The 17,829-nt window shown below is 39.8% G+C and overlaps 1 protein-coding gene across 1 annotated transcript; it reads right to left on the reverse strand.

Moving 5' to 3' along the window:
* Positions 1 to 11,645: 11,645 nt before the first annotated feature.
* On the reverse strand, positions 11,646 to 17,746 carry mmp21 (matrix metallopeptidase 21). Its single transcript, XM_037755138.1, has 7 exons — positions 16,818 to 17,746; positions 15,827 to 16,695; positions 14,540 to 14,679; positions 14,320 to 14,461; positions 13,934 to 14,191; positions 13,667 to 13,839; positions 11,646 to 12,283 (listed from the first exon to the last, which is right to left on the reverse strand). The coding sequence occupies exons 1-7, from the start codon at positions 16,955 to 16,957 to the stop codon at positions 11,978 to 11,980; spliced, it is 2,028 nt and encodes a 675-aa protein (XP_037611066.1). The 5' UTR covers positions 16,958 to 17,746; the 3' UTR covers positions 11,646 to 11,977.
* Positions 17,747 to 17,829: the final 83 nt, after the last annotated feature.

The following is a 17,829-nucleotide window of genomic DNA, read 5'->3' on the forward strand; positions in this document are numbered from 1 at the left end:
GGTTTGGATTAAAATAAGTACCTGGTTAGGGTTAGAAAAACATCTTGATTTGGATTAAGATTGCAACTTCGTTGAGGTTAGTGGACCTCATCATGTCATGGTTGCAATAATAACCAAGGTCAGAGAACGATCAACCCGGTCTGAGAGGACGGCGTATAAACAGCACGACATTACAAGGACATTCTGCGTGTCATGAGGACGCATTTTCGTCATTTGTACGCCACGCAACAAAACTACGGTAACGTCTACAGTTAGGTTGAGGGAACAAAACCACCCACTTAGGTTTAGGAAAACCATCATGGTTGCGCTTCAAATAAGTACGTAAACTAAGCAACATACGTATAGAAACAACGTAACATAACAAGTACGGAAACATGTCACAAACGTCACTAATGTAACTTACAAAACAAAACAGCGCTTTCCTGGTTAAAACATTAAGGTTAGTGGACCTCATCATGTCATGGTTGCAATAATAACCAAGGCCAGGGAACGATAGTGGTCATGGTTAAAAGAAACCAAAGCTGATTGTTGGTAGGAAACAGGAAACGAACGGCAGTCTCCTGTGTGTAAGTTCCACGTTTTATTGTTTTGTTTTGTTTCTCTCATTACTTCCTTCTTTGCTCCCGGCGGACAAGAGTCATAATAATTACTACTAGAGGTCACTTGATCGTTAACAAATGTTGTTTTTGGTGATTTGCTGAAATGACTGATTTTCCCTCGGAGAATACAGCATGTCTCCTTTAAAACTACTTTATTTGGAGGTGAAACCAAAACTGAGTGCACCAGAAATAATCCCTCGTTGCAGGAAAACTGTGTGCACGCACAGCTACAGCATGTGTATGGTACTTTAAAGTTAAACCAGGGAGCCTGTAAACTGTTTGGGATACTTACAAGTGACACTTCGCCTTGATTTTCTCTTCCTAATAAGTTTGGCCTGAGGGTATGTTTAAAACCGTTATGATCATTAGAGTGCTCCTGTTTCTTGTCTTCTTTTTTTTTTAGCAATGTTAACATGATCCCAGATCACAGGTGAGTACAATGTTATTATTATAATACTACAAAAATAAAACCACTGTTGTATTAGACCAGAATTACCCTTTAAGCCTAGACTGGTCAACTGCTAGTAAAGCTTTGATGCAGGAGCTAAGGTTGAAATGTATGGGCACAAAAACTCACAAATGTACGCTGGAGCAAGAGCATGAGGTGCTTTAAAAGTAAAAAAGTGAGATTTTTAAAATAAATCTATTACTATTACTACTACTACTTCATACTGTATATGTGATTACTTTTCTATTGATGTGCTTAAGAGTCAAATCTTGATTCTTTTGGTCCAAAAGACCTATAACGTAAAAAAAAAAATGTCTCCCAGTTCAAATTAAGGCTGAGAGTGAAACCTGGACACACAGACTGGCATGTAACACAAAATGTGACACCCTTCCCCCCCAGTTAAGTAAAGGACTGTTCATACCCAACCATCATTCCCCCCCGAGTTAAACCCCATCTGTTCCTCTGGTAGAGAAGGGAAGAAAGAGAGAGGGAGGGTGGAAGAGGAGGAGAGAGAGAGAGAGAGAGAGAGAGAGAGAGGGGTGGGGGCGCTGAGGTGAGGAGAAAATCAGAGTGGGATCTGGAGACAGCCGTAAGAGAGAGATGGAGGAGGAGGAGGAGGATGGTGGTGGTGGTGGTTGAGAGGAGAAACAGAGGCAAGGAAGGAGGAAGGGAGGGAGGGAGGGAGGGAGGAGGCCACTTGACGAATTCCTTGTTTGGTGCTCCTGAACGTACAAGTGGTCTCATAAGCAGGTGGGCCTCTGCTGTAGCTCCAAAGAGAATAAAAGAGCTCATCAGATAAAGGCTATTTTGTTTGACAGGTGGTAACAGCACTGTGTCATATTTTATGTTCAGAAAGTTGGGAAGATCAAGACCGCAAAAAAACAAGTCAAGTAAACAAAAACGGGTATGAAACGGCACGTACGGTTCCTGTCACTTTCCCAGGCTCAAAAACGAAGGCGGCGGCAGCAGCAGCCCGGGCGGTCACTTCTGTGTGGCCATGCGTGGGACAGCCTCGTCCCTCCCCCCCGTGACCTGCAGCTGCCACTCACACTGACATCACCATTGTTTTGTCTCTGAAACGCCTCCTCAGCGCAAAGGTCAAGGTTCAGATTGCGGCGGGTGGTGGGAGAGATTCCTCGTCTACCACATACGGAGGCAAATTAGTGCCGTTCACTTGGGGCGGATTGCTTGACAAACACATCCTCCTTTCACACCCACGCTATTTGTTTATCAGGTATTTAGTCAATACGTAAATGCTGCATTATGCATGAGGCTACACAATGCTTAATTACACTCGCATGATTTGGATTCCTCATTCAAATTAGTCTGTTTGATACATGGACTATTCTCCAGAGGAGACATGTAATTACTGTACTATTTCCATTTGGCATAGTGACTCCTGCTTACATGTGTAACCAAGGAGGGATATAAAGTCACAGATACTTGTTCTGCTTTTTTACTGCAAGACTTCTTCATGGTATAATGACGGCATGAAAGCTCAGGGTTTGTGAATCCCAAATCCTATTTACCTCTCCTCAGCATTAAAGATCCTTAGTGAAGGAGCACTTTGCTTGAGACTATTTGATGATAAAAGCTTTTGAAATATTGATTTGAATGTGAAATTGAGAGGCAGTCGTGAAGGCATCAGTCAGTGTTTTTCTCTTTTAAATCCCAACTTCTTTATCTGAGGGGCAAGGAGAGAAGCAGAAAAAGAGGGAGGGAGGGAGGGAGACACATGTGGGGGAACATCTGTGTGTGTGATTCTTGTGAGAGCGGCACATGTGTGCAGTTGTGCAGTCGTGGGCGTATGTTTGCGAGTGCAGCTATACGTGCATTCCCGTGTGTATTTTCCGAGCGAGGTGAGAGAGTTGCTTGATTTTTTTTGAACCACTGTAAACAAGCCAGAGCCTTGTTAACGATGCCACTCAGAGTTAATGCGCAGAACAACTTTCAACTCGAAAATCCGCTTTTCAGGAAAAAGTCTGAATTCCTCGCTTATTACCGCAGAAGAAATGCTGATCCGCACTCTGCCTCGGTACGCCGGTGGAAGATTTGGCAGCAGCTACAAATTCCCTTTCAAACACAGTGAAACACAGCGTGTGTGTATAGTATACCCAGGTAAATGTATTTCCATAACCTGTCATTTCAGGATAAAAAACACACGCACACATGTCAGCATCTCCACAGTCGGCCTCTGACAACAGGGACACACACACAGAATGCAGAACGAATCCTCCACTCTCTTATTCTGCTCTCAAAATACACCTGACATATTCACAAAATGTAACACAAGATATCTACCAATACAACCACAAAGATACTCTTAAAAAAACTACACATTAACAACCCAATATACTCATACTATACAATATAATTTATAAGGATTGGCCCAAAATCACAGATGTATCATTCTAAAATAAGAAAATATCAGACCAATAACTGAATCAAAATGTCAAATACATTTGTGGAGCGATGCAAAAGATGCCTATAAACATGTGAAAAAATCAATATGTTGAAAAATGAGTACCAAAACATACCATAGAGAATAGAGGCCAACTATTGTGGGTTATTAATACAGCAGCCCTGATGGACCAGTGGAACCATTTCTATGTGTTGAGGTCGCCCTCTACTGGACACTTTTTCTCTAGCATAAAACATGAGTTTACCTGCTTGAAGGCACAGTATCATGTATTCCTGCATTTACATTTTAATACGACAGTTACACCAGACTTCACAGTAGATGCTTATCTATGGCCTGTCAAAGTGCTGGTGTGTTTATATATGGATATGTAACTACTTGGAAGGTTTATTAGAACATAAAGAACACATGAATTGTAATTTGTCGTCTCCAGTCTTTAGGATATTGTCTTCTTTTTATTTTCATTTGTTAAAGATACTGCTAGAATCTACAGAATATTAAAAGCGCCGTCCATAAAGCTCAGTTTACTCATCAAAGGGAGTACTACTCAGCCTCTGAAAGTGATGTCACCAGGGTTATCTTGTCTTGGAGAGTACAAATATATAATTAAGTTTGTAAAAGCCTGGGTTAAAAAGTGGTCACATGGAGTTTGATACGATGAGGGCTTTCATCAAGCAGGGAGGATCTAACAAATAAACACTTTTGAGTTGCATTATGGGAAGTGTAGGATCCAGTGTTTTTGGAACATATTGTGGACTTATAGCTATAGCTCACACTACAGGAAGACTTTGGCACGGATTTTCCGCTCCCCTACAGTTTTTGGAGCTCCCTGACAAAAGCCCCAGATCAGAGGCAAATCAGCGTTGGCTTGCCGCTCGCGCAAAGGGCGCTTGAGCGTCACGTGTGAGCTGCTCAAAGACGTGATGCCTTGCAGACACATTCCAGATATCTAGCATGTTAAATATCCGGACCTGTCGGGGACTCTGGCCACAAGCTACAGCCAATGAGAGCGAGAGACACGGGTTGAGGGGAAACCTGGCGGAGGAGGGGTCGCCTGAAACAATAGGAACTGACTGTATGGGCTGCATTTGCAAAACGGAGCAAAGTTATTGTTGCACCTAGAGGAATAAATAGTAAAAAATTGTGTGCAAACCGGTGGAAACAGGCTATTTTGTGAACACATGTGCCGACAAACTCAGCAATGTGTCTCACGTACGGTATCACGTCATTTACCGTGTATTTCTCGTGTGTGTTTTCGTGACAAAACGTAGTTTAGAGACCTCATCGGGGATTTCTACTGGTGAAAGATCTTGTAGTGTGTGACCTTCTGTCTCCGGTCAGTCATGTAGTGTGAAAACCACAACGACTTCAAGACGATTAAAGACTACAAGAGAGCAAGTTGTGTAGAGTGAACAGTGCTGCGATCTGACGACTTTGAAAGTCCCGTAGAGTGAACTTAGCTTTAAGCGTGGTTTATGCACGCTGCATCAGACACGGCCCTTCGTGGGCGTTCCGCGCACATCCAACATTTTCTAACTAAACGGACGCGAATGAGCGGAGAAAATGGAGAACTTTGAGGAGCTTTGAGAATGTCGATTTGCCGGGAGAAAAAAAAACTGCATGGAGTATAAAAGATCCAAACATTCCCTCGTCACGATTCAACGTCAGCTCATGTCCGTGCGACCGTCCTTGCCTAAAGTATAACACCTGTTCATTATGAAAATGTTTTGCCAAAATGTTATCACGGGAAGGTTACATGGCATTTTGCCCATTCTGTTATTGCTTCTGTGTCAGACATGATCCTGATAACAATTCACGACACGACTCAAGGTCGCAGGGGTCAAAGTAGTTGAGAAGTATTGCCTTATAATGCAACTTAAATTGAGTTAGACCCCTTTGGTTGGAAGACACCAGAAAGATTAATGGGTTTGGATTTCAGCTGGTGGGTCATAATGGGAGAGGGATGAGGAAATATCAAGGTACACCAGAGTGGGGTAAGGGGAATGGGATCCATCCTCATGAGGCCTCTCCATGGCTACTGATCAATACTCCAAAGTAATGGAATTGTTTATTCCTTTTCCTGATGAGGTTACCACTTCACTGTTTCTACAAGGTCAGACTGGGCGTGAAAGACTTTCACAGTGTGTGTGGTGTGAATATTACCATGACATGTACTATTTCTCAACTCAAGAGTACAATAAATAGAAACTATTCAACATCCATCCTACAGAAGAAAATGCAATCATTTCTATCACAGGGTGGAAATATTTTCTTTCTGTGAACATATTGAAAGTATTATCATCCTTGAACTCTCTATTAAAAGGTGACTTCGGTATTTTTCACCCTATTTTCCCATGTTTATGTATCTAACACCTCATTTCCACTCAGTTTTGTGTCTGTAAATCCTTATAGAATACGTATTACCCTCCCTAGTGTTCAACGCTAGGAACTGCATCTCTTTACGGATGGAAACCATGATAGAAACCCCACCACAGATATGGGAGAGAAAAATAACACATTTACACATTTACACATTTATATAATTTTTTCTACGTGAAAATTCAATGGCATATTTAGCTAACATTGGTAGCTAGTGGTTCATACGTCTTTTAACAAAATAGTTCACAAAGTTCATAAAGTGAAATTCTGCACAGATCTAATTGTGCGGATATCTTTTCTATCATCGACAAAATAGTTCACAAAAATGCTAAATATGCTGTTGAACTTTTGACTTAGAAAAAAAATTATAAATTGAGCTGTATTACATTCATCATTTTATTAATTTGCTAATTCCACAGGAAGTACGCTAAATTCCTGTGGCACACAGTGAATACGGTTTGTCCGTTATCTGCCGCAAAAGTTCAGTTTTTTACTTGTGGCAAATTACAGACCGAAAAAAAACGCAGTAACGAGTAGTTTCGGAAACACATCGGAGATCATGGAGGTTCCCATAGGAATGAATGAACTTCCGGTTGATTTGCATAAGTACACAGAGCTATGTGGAAACGTGACGTAATGGGGACAACGTTTGCAGATGTGCTGAGATCAGACAGTCGAGCTAACAAGAGGCCAGGGGACCAAGTGCATCTACACTTCCATCATCATCATCATCATCATCATCATCATCACAGGGAGTGGATCTGGATATAATTTGGTATCCCTCCCAGCAACATATTGCGCAAAACAAACTGGGGAATTTGGATGAATGTTAATCTGTTGTGTGCAATATTTATGATGATATATTAAAGGAACAGTGTGTAGTTTTTCGGGGGATCTATTAGCAGAAATGTAATATAATATTCAGAATATTTATTAGTGTATAATCACCTGAAACTAAGAGTCGTTGTGTTTTCATCAGCTTAGAATGAGCTCTTCACAGAGTCCGCCATGTTGCTCCGCCATGTTTTTTTTTTAATTGGTCCACTTTGCTGTTGCTATGGCAATTACGGTTGCAAGGGCAATTACGCAACATCAGTGTAACTTTACATTCACTAAAAGTGCTTGTTTTTGCCTCTGACAGGCTCAGATTGTTAGTAGAAATGTGTGACAACATTATGGAAAGGACCCTACAGAGAATTCTTACCTTTGGCTTGATCTGGTCTGTTTGTTATTGTGTCCATGGTGCCACTCTTTACAGTCTTCTTCCTCTGTAGACATAGTTAGAGTCTCAGCACCCACAGGAGCACAAGTCTTCCGAGCTTTGAAGCCTTGCAGCAGCTAGTTGACCCTCCTCTGCTTGTTACACCTCTACGCTCTTATTTTGTAGGAGGCCTCATCAGTACACTCTGGCTAAAATATTCAATATAATAAAATTCAAAGCCCTCAACCATATTGTCAAAATCATCTAAATATTCAGCCATGACATTGAAAATCTTTTAGATAACACTTAGCTAGCTTTCTGTGCTTCAACTCAACAAACTCTGCCTGATTGGCATTCTAGTTTCCACCTGGTTTGGGTTTCCACCACTGTCTTCCGGTTACACGTCACGCTAGATCTCGCAGATTCCAGAACGAGACTTCACCTTGAGCGAGACTCTTTCCATAATGCTGCGTTCATGACACCTCGGAGGTCGGAGTTTTCCCCAGTTGAAATTTCCAATTTCCAACCTCCAAGGTTTTTTTTTTTATTTATTTTTCTTTTTTTATTTAAAAATGACAGTATACATAGTAACAGCAGGAAACATTAAAAACATTTACATAAAGAAGATGCATTGCGAAAATTTAATCAAAGAGCTGTGCCAAACATAACAGGACAACAGAAATGAAACAAAACCAACATAAAATTAAAAAACTTTTAAAAAAAAGACCATGTGAGAGTATGACAATAATTTCACTTAAAAACTTTAAAGATATTGCATACATTCATTGTTTTCACTGCTTTTTTGTTTTGTGAGGAAGAAATTGTTGACAGATACAGATCCATTTCTTTCATAAATAGAAAGAAATTAGTCTTTTTTTTTGGTAAATTTACACTTGTAAATGTGGAACTTCGCGAGAATTAAAATTAAACTAATAAGAAAAAATGCATTACTGTCTTTGTCACTTTAATCATAGCAACCAAATATAATATTTCTATAGTACAGTGCAAAATCTGAGAAAATGTTAACAAGTATAAAATTATTGACATCTTTCCACAATTCACATGTAAATTTACAGGACCAGAATAAATGAGAGCAAGTTTCAGGATGTGATTCTCAGTCCATCCTCCAAGGTGCCCTTCAAGGGGCACGACGCCAAACGTAATCAAAAAACATGGCTGACCGTGACAAACTGATGCTTCTTTGGCAATTGTACACAAAAATGAATTCTCAGCAGTGCAGCTTCCACATTTTGGAGGGGCATTTTTAACATTTTCCCGAATAACTTTTGTGCAGTGAAGATAACTTTCAGAGATTGTTTACCTTGAACAGCTACCCAATAACATGGTGACATATTTTGTCATCAATTTTTGGTCAGTTTTCTATCAAATTTCATGGAGCTATCTCATGCAATGAAAATGTTCATTTAATGGATTCCTCTGTGTCATTGCCTATGTACAAAAAGAGACAAAAACATTTGATTTTGAAATAAATAATCACTCTTGGAAACTGTTTTTCATATTGTAAATATGGCAATTACTCCTGCTTCTCTGCATTTGTTTTTTGTTTGAACTTTACTCTTACACTTATTTTTAATATAAAATTGTTTAACATTAATATTTAAAATGTACTGGTAATTTCTGTATGGTAATATTTTTACTTTTTTTTAATGTTCTTTGGGTGTGGTTTGTATATACATATATATATTATATATTTTATATATTCATTATAGGTTTCTACCACACCCTCACACATATTTTATTTATTTATTCTATTTATTTTATTTATATATTTATATATTATATATATATTCATTATAGGTTTCTACCACACTCTCACACATATTTTATTTTCCTTTCATGTGAATTGTATTTTAGTGTCTTTTTATATGTGTGAAACCAAAATAAACAATTTATCTTTAGAACAGGTTTTACTATATGATGTATACTTTTAATTAAATACAGGAACATTGCCTTTTAGTTGATGGTTTACCATTTACAATGTGCGCTTCCACTGTTGTGTGTGACGTGAGACAACTGCTTCTTCATGAAGTAGATGGATTTGCCCCGAGTTCATAAGTAGGAACTCCCACTTTGAGTTGGATGCATTCGAATGCACTACTGTATCTACATGCAGCAGTTTGTTAAACTAATCCCACGGCACCCACAAAGACACATCACTGTATGACACCGAAACGATACTAGAAATGGTTTATTCCTGTTTGCCACACTGCTCTGAGACAGAAATGAGGCAACAGCACTGCAAGTTATTTCCACGTCTTGGCAGCGTTTGGGAGAATTTTTGTTAAATGAATGTGCTGCAGGAGTTTCGTCCCGATATTCTCCTGTTTCTGAAGTGCCTCCCATGTGGATTCCTGTGCCATGACACAGGTTTTTGTATATCTCCGAGGGCTGCTGCGGCTCGGGCTCCATCAGCATGACTGATCTCATTTATCTCAGTCGCATCCAAAGAGGCCCGGGGTGTAAGGAAAGGGAGCTTCAATAGCAGCACTGTTATAGTGCAAAAAGCACAGATCACTGAGCTGTGCAGCGTGGCAGCCGGGGACTGGCATGTGTGAATAACAGTTTGTATTTAGGATTTTCTCTGTATGGGGAACTCCAGGGTGCTGGAGATGTATGGTGCTTCATAATGGGATAAACAAACAGATCACAAGCCTCCACTGCACTGCATCATCTGGATCCAATATTAGTCTATCAATAACTCCTGCAGAGACGTCAACCACGCAGCTACAAACATATGGCATGTTATAGTCAAACAAATCAGACTTCATGCTGAATTACAGGATGTTTATTAGTTCTCTTGGAGGGATAATATGCCTGTAAATATTGTGATAATAAAAAAGAAATCTATACATTTTTAAGTGAACCACCATACATGATGCTATTCAGTCACTCAAATCCTACCATGAAAATTACAAGGAATATTATCTGAAGACGTGAAGCACACATCCGCAGAAAAAAAGATGTTATTTGTATGCTGTTAATGCCTTTCACAGAGAGCTCATTCTGTACATGCGTGAGCAGCCTCATCATCTCATGACATCCGTCTCTGTAGCCCCACTTACCATGACATTTTGTTCCTGTGCTTGTAATTGATTTCTACTTCAATTTATTAATATAGCCTATGGAGCGCCTGGAGCACAACGCTGGTTATCTGGAGCCCACCAGGAGCTTAATCTCTTAAAATGAGCTGAATTAATAAGAGTGTTCAAGTAACGTATTGATCACAGAATCGATGTCTGTTTCTTTGCACCGCGCTCAAATGATTACTGTAAAATGGAACAGCATTAACTAATAAGGCGAGTCTCTTTTTCAATCATTTTGCTTCAATCTAAATTTCAATTTTTGATTGATGGTGTGTAAATCTTTGAACCGTATCTTTCAAAACAAGAAGGAATTCAAAGAAACGGATCACTGGATAGATGTTTTCCACAACCTCCAGGTTTTTTATTGATAAAGCTTGTATTGTTTCCTTCCAAGTTAGACCAAAAGCCTGATGAATAAGAGCATTGAAGGGATTTTTTTAAAGAGGAGAATCTTGGTTTTTCCAGCCCTTTGAGGCACATTTGTGATATTGGGCTATATAAATAAAACTGACTTGACAGTGATATTCTTTTCCGCCTGCAGGCAGCTATAGATTAGGAGTTTCTGCAGTTGATTAAGAGGAAAGTGATTTTTGTACATTTCATACATTCAGTGCAGATGTGCTGAGATCAGACAGTCGAGCTAACAAGAGGCCAGGGGACCAAGTGCATCTACACTTCCATCATCATCATCATCATCATCATCATCATCATCATCATCATCATCATCACCATCACAGGGAGTGGATCTGGATATAATTTGGTATCCCTCCCAGCAACATATTGCGCAAAACAAACTGGGGAATTTGGATGAATGTTAATCTGTTGTGTGCAATATTTATGACATATTAAAGGAACAGTGTGTAGTTTTTCGGGGGATCTATTAGCAGAAATGTAATATAATATTCTGAATATTTATTAGTGTATAATCACCTGAAACTAAGAGTCGTTGTGTTTTCGTTAGCTTAGAATGAGCCCTTCATATCTACATAGGAAGCGGGTCCTCTTCACGGAGTCTGCCCTGTTATTCTGCCATGTTTCTACAGTAGCCCAGAACGGACAAACCAAACACAGCCTCTAGAGAAATCCTTTTGTGTTTTTACGTTACCTGAAGGCCACCGTAGTTCTCCGACACCCTTGTGAAACTGCTGTAACGTGACCCGCAGAGTGCAAAACCGTGGAACCGTAAGGATGGCCTCTGAGTGAGGAGAACGGCGTTACCACGGTTTTGCACTCTGCAGCTCACGTTAGCACAGTCTTGGAAAGGGAGGAGTGAGCGAAGGGGTACTCAGTTGGTTGCAATATGCAACCACACCACTAGATGCTGCCAAATCCTACACACTGTACCTTTAAATCATTACATAACATTTCTTTTTGCTTTCAATCTATAAGTTTACCCAGAAACAAATCCATTTTTATACACGCACAATAGTACAGATACTTTTACGCATCTTTCTTCAAAAGATATAAGAAAGCAAGTTCTCCACAGTGGGAGTAAAACAAGGTGTCTGTATAAAAAATAAGCAAACATCCATAAATAAGTATATTCTCACTAATGCTCTAAATGTTTTAATCATAACAGGTCCTTCAGGATAGTTTTCATGCCAATATGCATTTGGCATCGCTAAGTGAGAGACAGACAGAGCAGCTGATATATTAATAACACAAAGTAAGCCAACAGAAATATTAAGTTGTTTTTGTCTTTAAGATCTTAAATTAACATTTAAAAAAAAGTAGACAGTGGATGTCTACATGCATAATATGACAACATGTTAACACACCACAACAGGTGAATCTACATCAGTACACATCAGTAAGGTTTAATGAAACTCAGCGGGTTAGTTTGAGTGCAGTGGGGTGAACGTTGCAGATGTCGAACCAGTGCTGATCCACCTCCTTGTGTGGCAGCAGGCCATTCCGCGGCAGAGAGGGCCGGCGCCAGCGATCGCGGCTGCCCAACACCTGCCAGAAGCGCGCGCCCTTGAGCAGAAAGATGGCGTTGTGGGTGTAGGAGAAGTAGGCAGCGTCGATGTTGCCATCTGGATGGTCTCCGCTCACCACTGGAGGGAAAACGTCTCTGATGTTTTTGGGGAAGCCTCTTGCCAAGCTGTTGGCTTCCACGTCAAACGCGTACACCTGTTTGAACAGATAATTGTTTTCCCTCTCATATAGAAATCAAGTCAATTATAACAAATCACAGAGGAAGTGTAGCGGGTTTGTTTGCATGAATATGTTCCTCATAATGCTGAGAAACAATGAATTAGCTTGGGCTTTGGTCTCCAGACTCTGCTTATGTATATTGTACCTCGCTGCCTCTTGTTTCCCGTCAAGTATAGAGCAGAGAGTAGACTATACATGCAGCTTAATAATATGCCCAGAAACCAACAAGTAGTCCTATGTTGTAGCAACAGGCCACAAGCCTTCTGGATGTCACTTAGTGGTCATTTGATTAACATGACTTTAGGGATTACTAACAGATTTATTTGGATTTTGACAGATCTGACTATCGATCTGGATCGATATATCGATTCAATTATCAACGATCCAATATCATCAATACAAAGGGAAAACATCGATACATATCATCATCATCTTTAAAGGAACAGTGTGTAGGATTTGGCAGCATCTAGTGGTGTGGTTGCAAATTGCAACTGACTGAATACCCCTCTGCTCACTCCTCCCTTTCCAAGTCTATGTCCAAGTCTCGTACAAAAACCCAACGATTCTTAGTTTCAGGTGATTAAACACTAATGAAAACATAGTTATGAATATTATATACCATTTCTGCTGATAGATCCCCTGAAATACTGCACACTTTTCCTTTAATGGTAAGGTAATAATTAGGGGTGTAACGATCCATCGATCTGGATCGATACATGGATTCAGCGATCGACGATCCAATATCATCGATGCAAAGTGAAAACGTCGATACATATCATCTTTAAGATGCACCTTTATTTTGAAATTTCAATGCCACGTCCAGGCGTACCATTTTCCTACAGAGCCCAGTAATAAAATTGTCAAATCCCATTTTAGTTGCTTTTTGTGAGTTGATATAAATATAACTAATTGTGTTAAATGGGCATGTGATATCGTCTCATATTGATCACGGGGCCCTGAATTGAATCGAATCGTAATCGTATCGTGGCAGATTTTGTGATATCAGCAAATATTGTAACGTTGTCCAAATAATTGATATGGTATCGTATCGTGATAAGTTGTGATTTACACCCCTAGTAATAATGCAGGACTCACCTTAGTTGATATTTAAAATTCAAATTTACAATGAATCATATTACCAAAACTTGACGCACAATGAACATGAGGCTTTTGTGGTCTGTAACACCGTGGCAGTTGCTCACTTTGCTATCCCCTTAAATGAGTGTCTCCTCATTTGTCTTCTTTCACACAATCACCAAATCTACTCTTGATTCAAACCTAACTAATATATGTGCTTCCTATGTACCTCCTCAGTTATTGTGTATTAAAAGAAATGAAAATGAAGGATTCAATTCTTACGAGAGTGTTTTTGAAGAAGTAGATGTGAGAGTCCCTCCTGTCATAGAAGGCTGTATCAATGGGACCGAACACTCCAGGGAAACCCTCAGAGATTAACCTCGGATAGCGGTGACCTTCAGGGTCCTGTCTGAACACCTGGTCCTTCTCATTGTCATACCTCCAGAACTGAGCACCTGGACACACAAAAACAACATATATATATCCAAACATATATATCTATACATACAGTATTTACATATGTAGGGCTAGTACTGTTTTCAGGTGTACCTTTAAAGAAGTAAACAGCGTCTCTTTTTCTGGACCACACGTGCACACACGCATCCACTCCGTCCATGGGGATGCCACGCCAGCCAGCCTGCAGAGCAACCGGATCTCCAAAGCGTGTCCGGTTGTTTCTGTTCTCATACAGCCAGTACGAGCCTTCTCTCATGAAATAGGTGTTAAAGCGGATGACCACCTCACCGTAGGGCGTCTTCTCCTTTCTGATCCAATCAAATGCTGTGTTGAATCGACCCTTACAGCCTCCTGGGTTCAAACACAAGCACATTATAGAAAACAATGAGTCAATCTATTACTGTAAGTATGTAAATAAACCTGAATCTAGTTGGGTCTGTGTGTGTATGTGTCCACTAGATGGTGCTGTAAGCATGTACCATAGAGGTGCTGTATGGCCTTCCTGTCTGTCCAGTCCATCTCAAAGCCGGCTTCCTGGGGCAAATAGCTGGGCTGCATTATGGAGCCGGCTCTGTAGATGTGGGGGAGACCCAAAACATGGCCGATCTCATGAACTGCTACCTAATAAGATAGGAAATAAAAAATGTTGTTATTATTCTTTTCCATTATGCATCTGATGCTTCCTTTGATCGTGCTTACTTTGAGCAGGCTGATCCCACTGCCAGCATTGGGAGCGGTGAAGTGTTCGTCGTCATCAAAGTGTATATCACCCAGGAACCAGGCGTGGGCGAATTCCTGACCAGAGCCATCAAACCTCTGGTTGCAACCCAGATGTCTTCCTGTGTGGAATATAGTGGCACAGAATTAAAACAAAAGAAGCATTGATTTCTCTGTGAATTTGAATAAAACATTATCAGCACATAGTGTTACTTCGCACAAGGGGCAGATAGTGAACAAAATTAAATCATCCAGCTGTTCTGCAGTAAAGACATACAACGATTTATTGTACCAAACCAACATAGTCCTGCTCTATGGAACACTGATGATGGCCATTACAGGTGAAATACTGTAATAATTTTCATTTAAAATGCATTTTAAAATGCAGAGGTAAAGACTAGAGTGACAAATTTGATTATTCTCAACTCGACTTGGACTTTAACACCAATGACTCGTGACATCACTTGGACTTGAGCCTGAAAATACTTCCCCCAAACACAAAGATTAAAATGTATGTTATTTAAAAAGTGGTCAAAAAATCTATTAATTTCTCTCCATTTCCTTTATCAGCTAGCATTAATACTATTTATTCTCAGCAAGTTACACCTAATTCCCCAGATCCAATTTGTTTAACTCTACAACTATATTCTAGAACCTATACCCAGTGTTTTGTTTTTTTACATTTATCTTTTTATTTTATTTATACATAAAACAATATGAAATATCACTTTAAAAGGAAGAATAGTCTTACAGAAAATGTCGTGAGATTTGGGAAGAGAAAGTTTTTCCTATATGAGATGAGTTAAAGAGAACAAGACGGGACAGAAACATACAAAATTCATTCTGTTGTGGTTAATAGTGCTATATGATATGAAAGTGCAATGTCAGCACTACTTTTTTAATGATAAAGTTCAGTCGCACTTGTTTTAATAAATAAATACTAATTTTAAAAAGCATTCATGATTTTTGTAAATTTAATATATTATTACTATATTGTTGTTAAAATGGCATTACATTCGGTGAAGAGCGCATAATGGCTTGGACTTGAAACTAAAAGTTAAGGACTTGTGACTTGCAAAACAATGACTTGGTCCCACCTCTGTTAATGTGAATTGTGTATTTTCTGTAAATATCTGACAAAGTGAGTGAGTGAAAAACCTATGTACAAGTTTTACTATGGGACTTCATAGAGAAGTGATGTTATCTTGAAACTAACAATAGTAGTAAAACATAATATACAATTTCTGTTGTAATGAGTGTCACACCTACCAGTGCCAAAGCCCAGCCTGATGTCAACATCCTCCAGCGGAGAACGTGTATCCTCCACAAACTCCAGCGGAGACACCTCGCTCCACATCCTGAAGGCCATTCTGAAGATGTACCTCTGCTCTTCGATGGACAGCTGACTGCTGTAACCTTCTCCTATCAGCCTCCACTTTAACACCCTCTTAGAAAAGGCCATGTAGCCCGTTTCACTCAAATCTCTCTTGTGCCTGCTTTTGGACACAAGAGTGGCGAGGTGACGTTTCCTGCGTCTCACTGCTGCGCTCTGACGTCCGTTCATGCTGGTATTCACCACTTGACTGTCCATGTTGGTATCATTTGAGCTGTTCAGAGAAGTATTATTTAAAATGTGATCAAACAAGTCTGTGTAATTCATGCTGGTGTCGTTGGAAACGCCTGTGAGAACACTTTCTGTGTCATTAACATTGAATATCTCAACTTCAAAGAAGTCACTAGTTATATTACTTGCTGTGTTGTTACTGTCAGTTTCATTAAAAGTGTCACTGGAAGTGTTTTCAGCATCTGAGGCGCTGCTGTTCTCGGGGGCGTCCAGGTCAATCTCCTTGTCAGGGACTCCACATCTCGGTTTGTTCATCGCCACCTTGGTGGCCTCGTCAAACACGCCTGAGGCCGGCAGCCCCGACACCCTCTGGAACTCTTTAAGTGCTGAAATAAATGCCTGGCTCTCGGTTACGCTGTCGTGGTCATCGTGATCGCCAGCATCCCTTGAGCGATGCACTGAGGTTCCTTCCTGGATCGTGTCTTGAAGGTCATCCAGGAAGTCATCGTTAAAAGAGGCGTCTGAATCTTCAAACTGGATCTCCTCCCAGTTCACTGGCTTAATGAATCCATATCTAGAGAGAAATACCTAGAACAAGACATGGGTTACATTATATGATTACTATAATCAATCATAGCATGAAGTTTGAAGAAGAGAGAGCAATTTGAAAATAAGATGTTTACCTCTGCTGTGTGCTTGTTTGTTATACCCTCAGCTTGATGAGAATTAACGGTCTGCACATCAGAATGATCCCGATTATGGAAAAGTTTCTCCGCATCAGCTGAGCTAACGCTCGTCCAAAAAAGCAAAATCATCAGCTGGATAAAAGTCAGCATCGTGGCGTTGGTTTACTTGTGTAACTATATACCAGTAAGTAAGAAGCTGCAGTGCTTTATAGGCAGATCCTGAGTGTCTCCACACCCATCTAAAGGTGTGACTCTCTGGAGGTATCCCACTTTCCTCAGCTTTGTGTGAAAAGTAAACCCGTCTTTATTGTCTCAATTTCACTGCATTGTATGGATGTGTGTGTTATTCACGCTCCAGTGGTTTTAAATGGATTGTTTGTTGACCTGTGGAAAGAAGTTAAAACCTTCACTTTCATGTGGACAATAAGTTTGGGAGAGCCACAACTTCTGCCAACACCTGTTTTTTGAATAGGACACACACACACACAAGCACACACTTTTTTGTTTTACAATGAATAACCACAAACCAAACCTTCCATATCATCACACTGACCAACATTTATTTTAAACCCACATTGATTTTCTTGAGCAATCCCAACTTAAATATTATAATTGTATTCACTTACATTTTTGAGGCTTTTATGGCAAAAAAAAGCTACTTTTTCTCAGTGCAAATTATCTTATGTACATGCAAAACTGGTAAAAGTAAAACAGGCAAATGACAATATATATATAAATAATTAGGGATGCACCGATTCAACTTTTTCAATCCCAATACCGACACCTAGTACTAATCCGATACCAGTGTTTAATTAAGAAGCTGTATGCCTCACTGTGTAAAAGTGACTGAGATCATTCTTTTATGTGTAAAGCAACATCAGGCTCGACTTAAACATTGTTTTCCTAACTTTGTAAAACAAAAATGTAACACATAAATACATAGATATACATTTATTGAATTGTTATTGATGATTCAAATTAGGGCTGTGAATTGATTAAAATATTTAATCACAATTAATCCC

Source organism: Sebastes umbrosus, chromosome 20, assembly GCF_015220745.1.
Source record: "Sebastes umbrosus isolate fSebUmb1 chromosome 20, fSebUmb1.pri, whole genome shotgun sequence".
Taxonomy (NCBI): Eukaryota; Metazoa; Chordata; class Actinopteri; order Perciformes; family Sebastidae; genus Sebastes; species Sebastes umbrosus.

Coding starts and splice junctions, on each gene's coding strand:
- mmp21 (XM_037755138.1), bottom strand. CDS start 16,957: ATGCTGACTTTTATCCAGCTGATGATTTTGCTTTTTTGGACGAGCGTT. Junction 14,680..15,826: donor CAGGCTGGGCTTTGGCACTG/GTAGGTGTGACA, acceptor TATTCCACACAG/GAAGACATCTGGGTTGCAAC. Junction 14,192..14,319: donor GGCCATACAGCACCTCTATG/GTACATGCTTAC, acceptor GTTTGAACCCAG/GAGGCTGTAAGGGTCGATTC.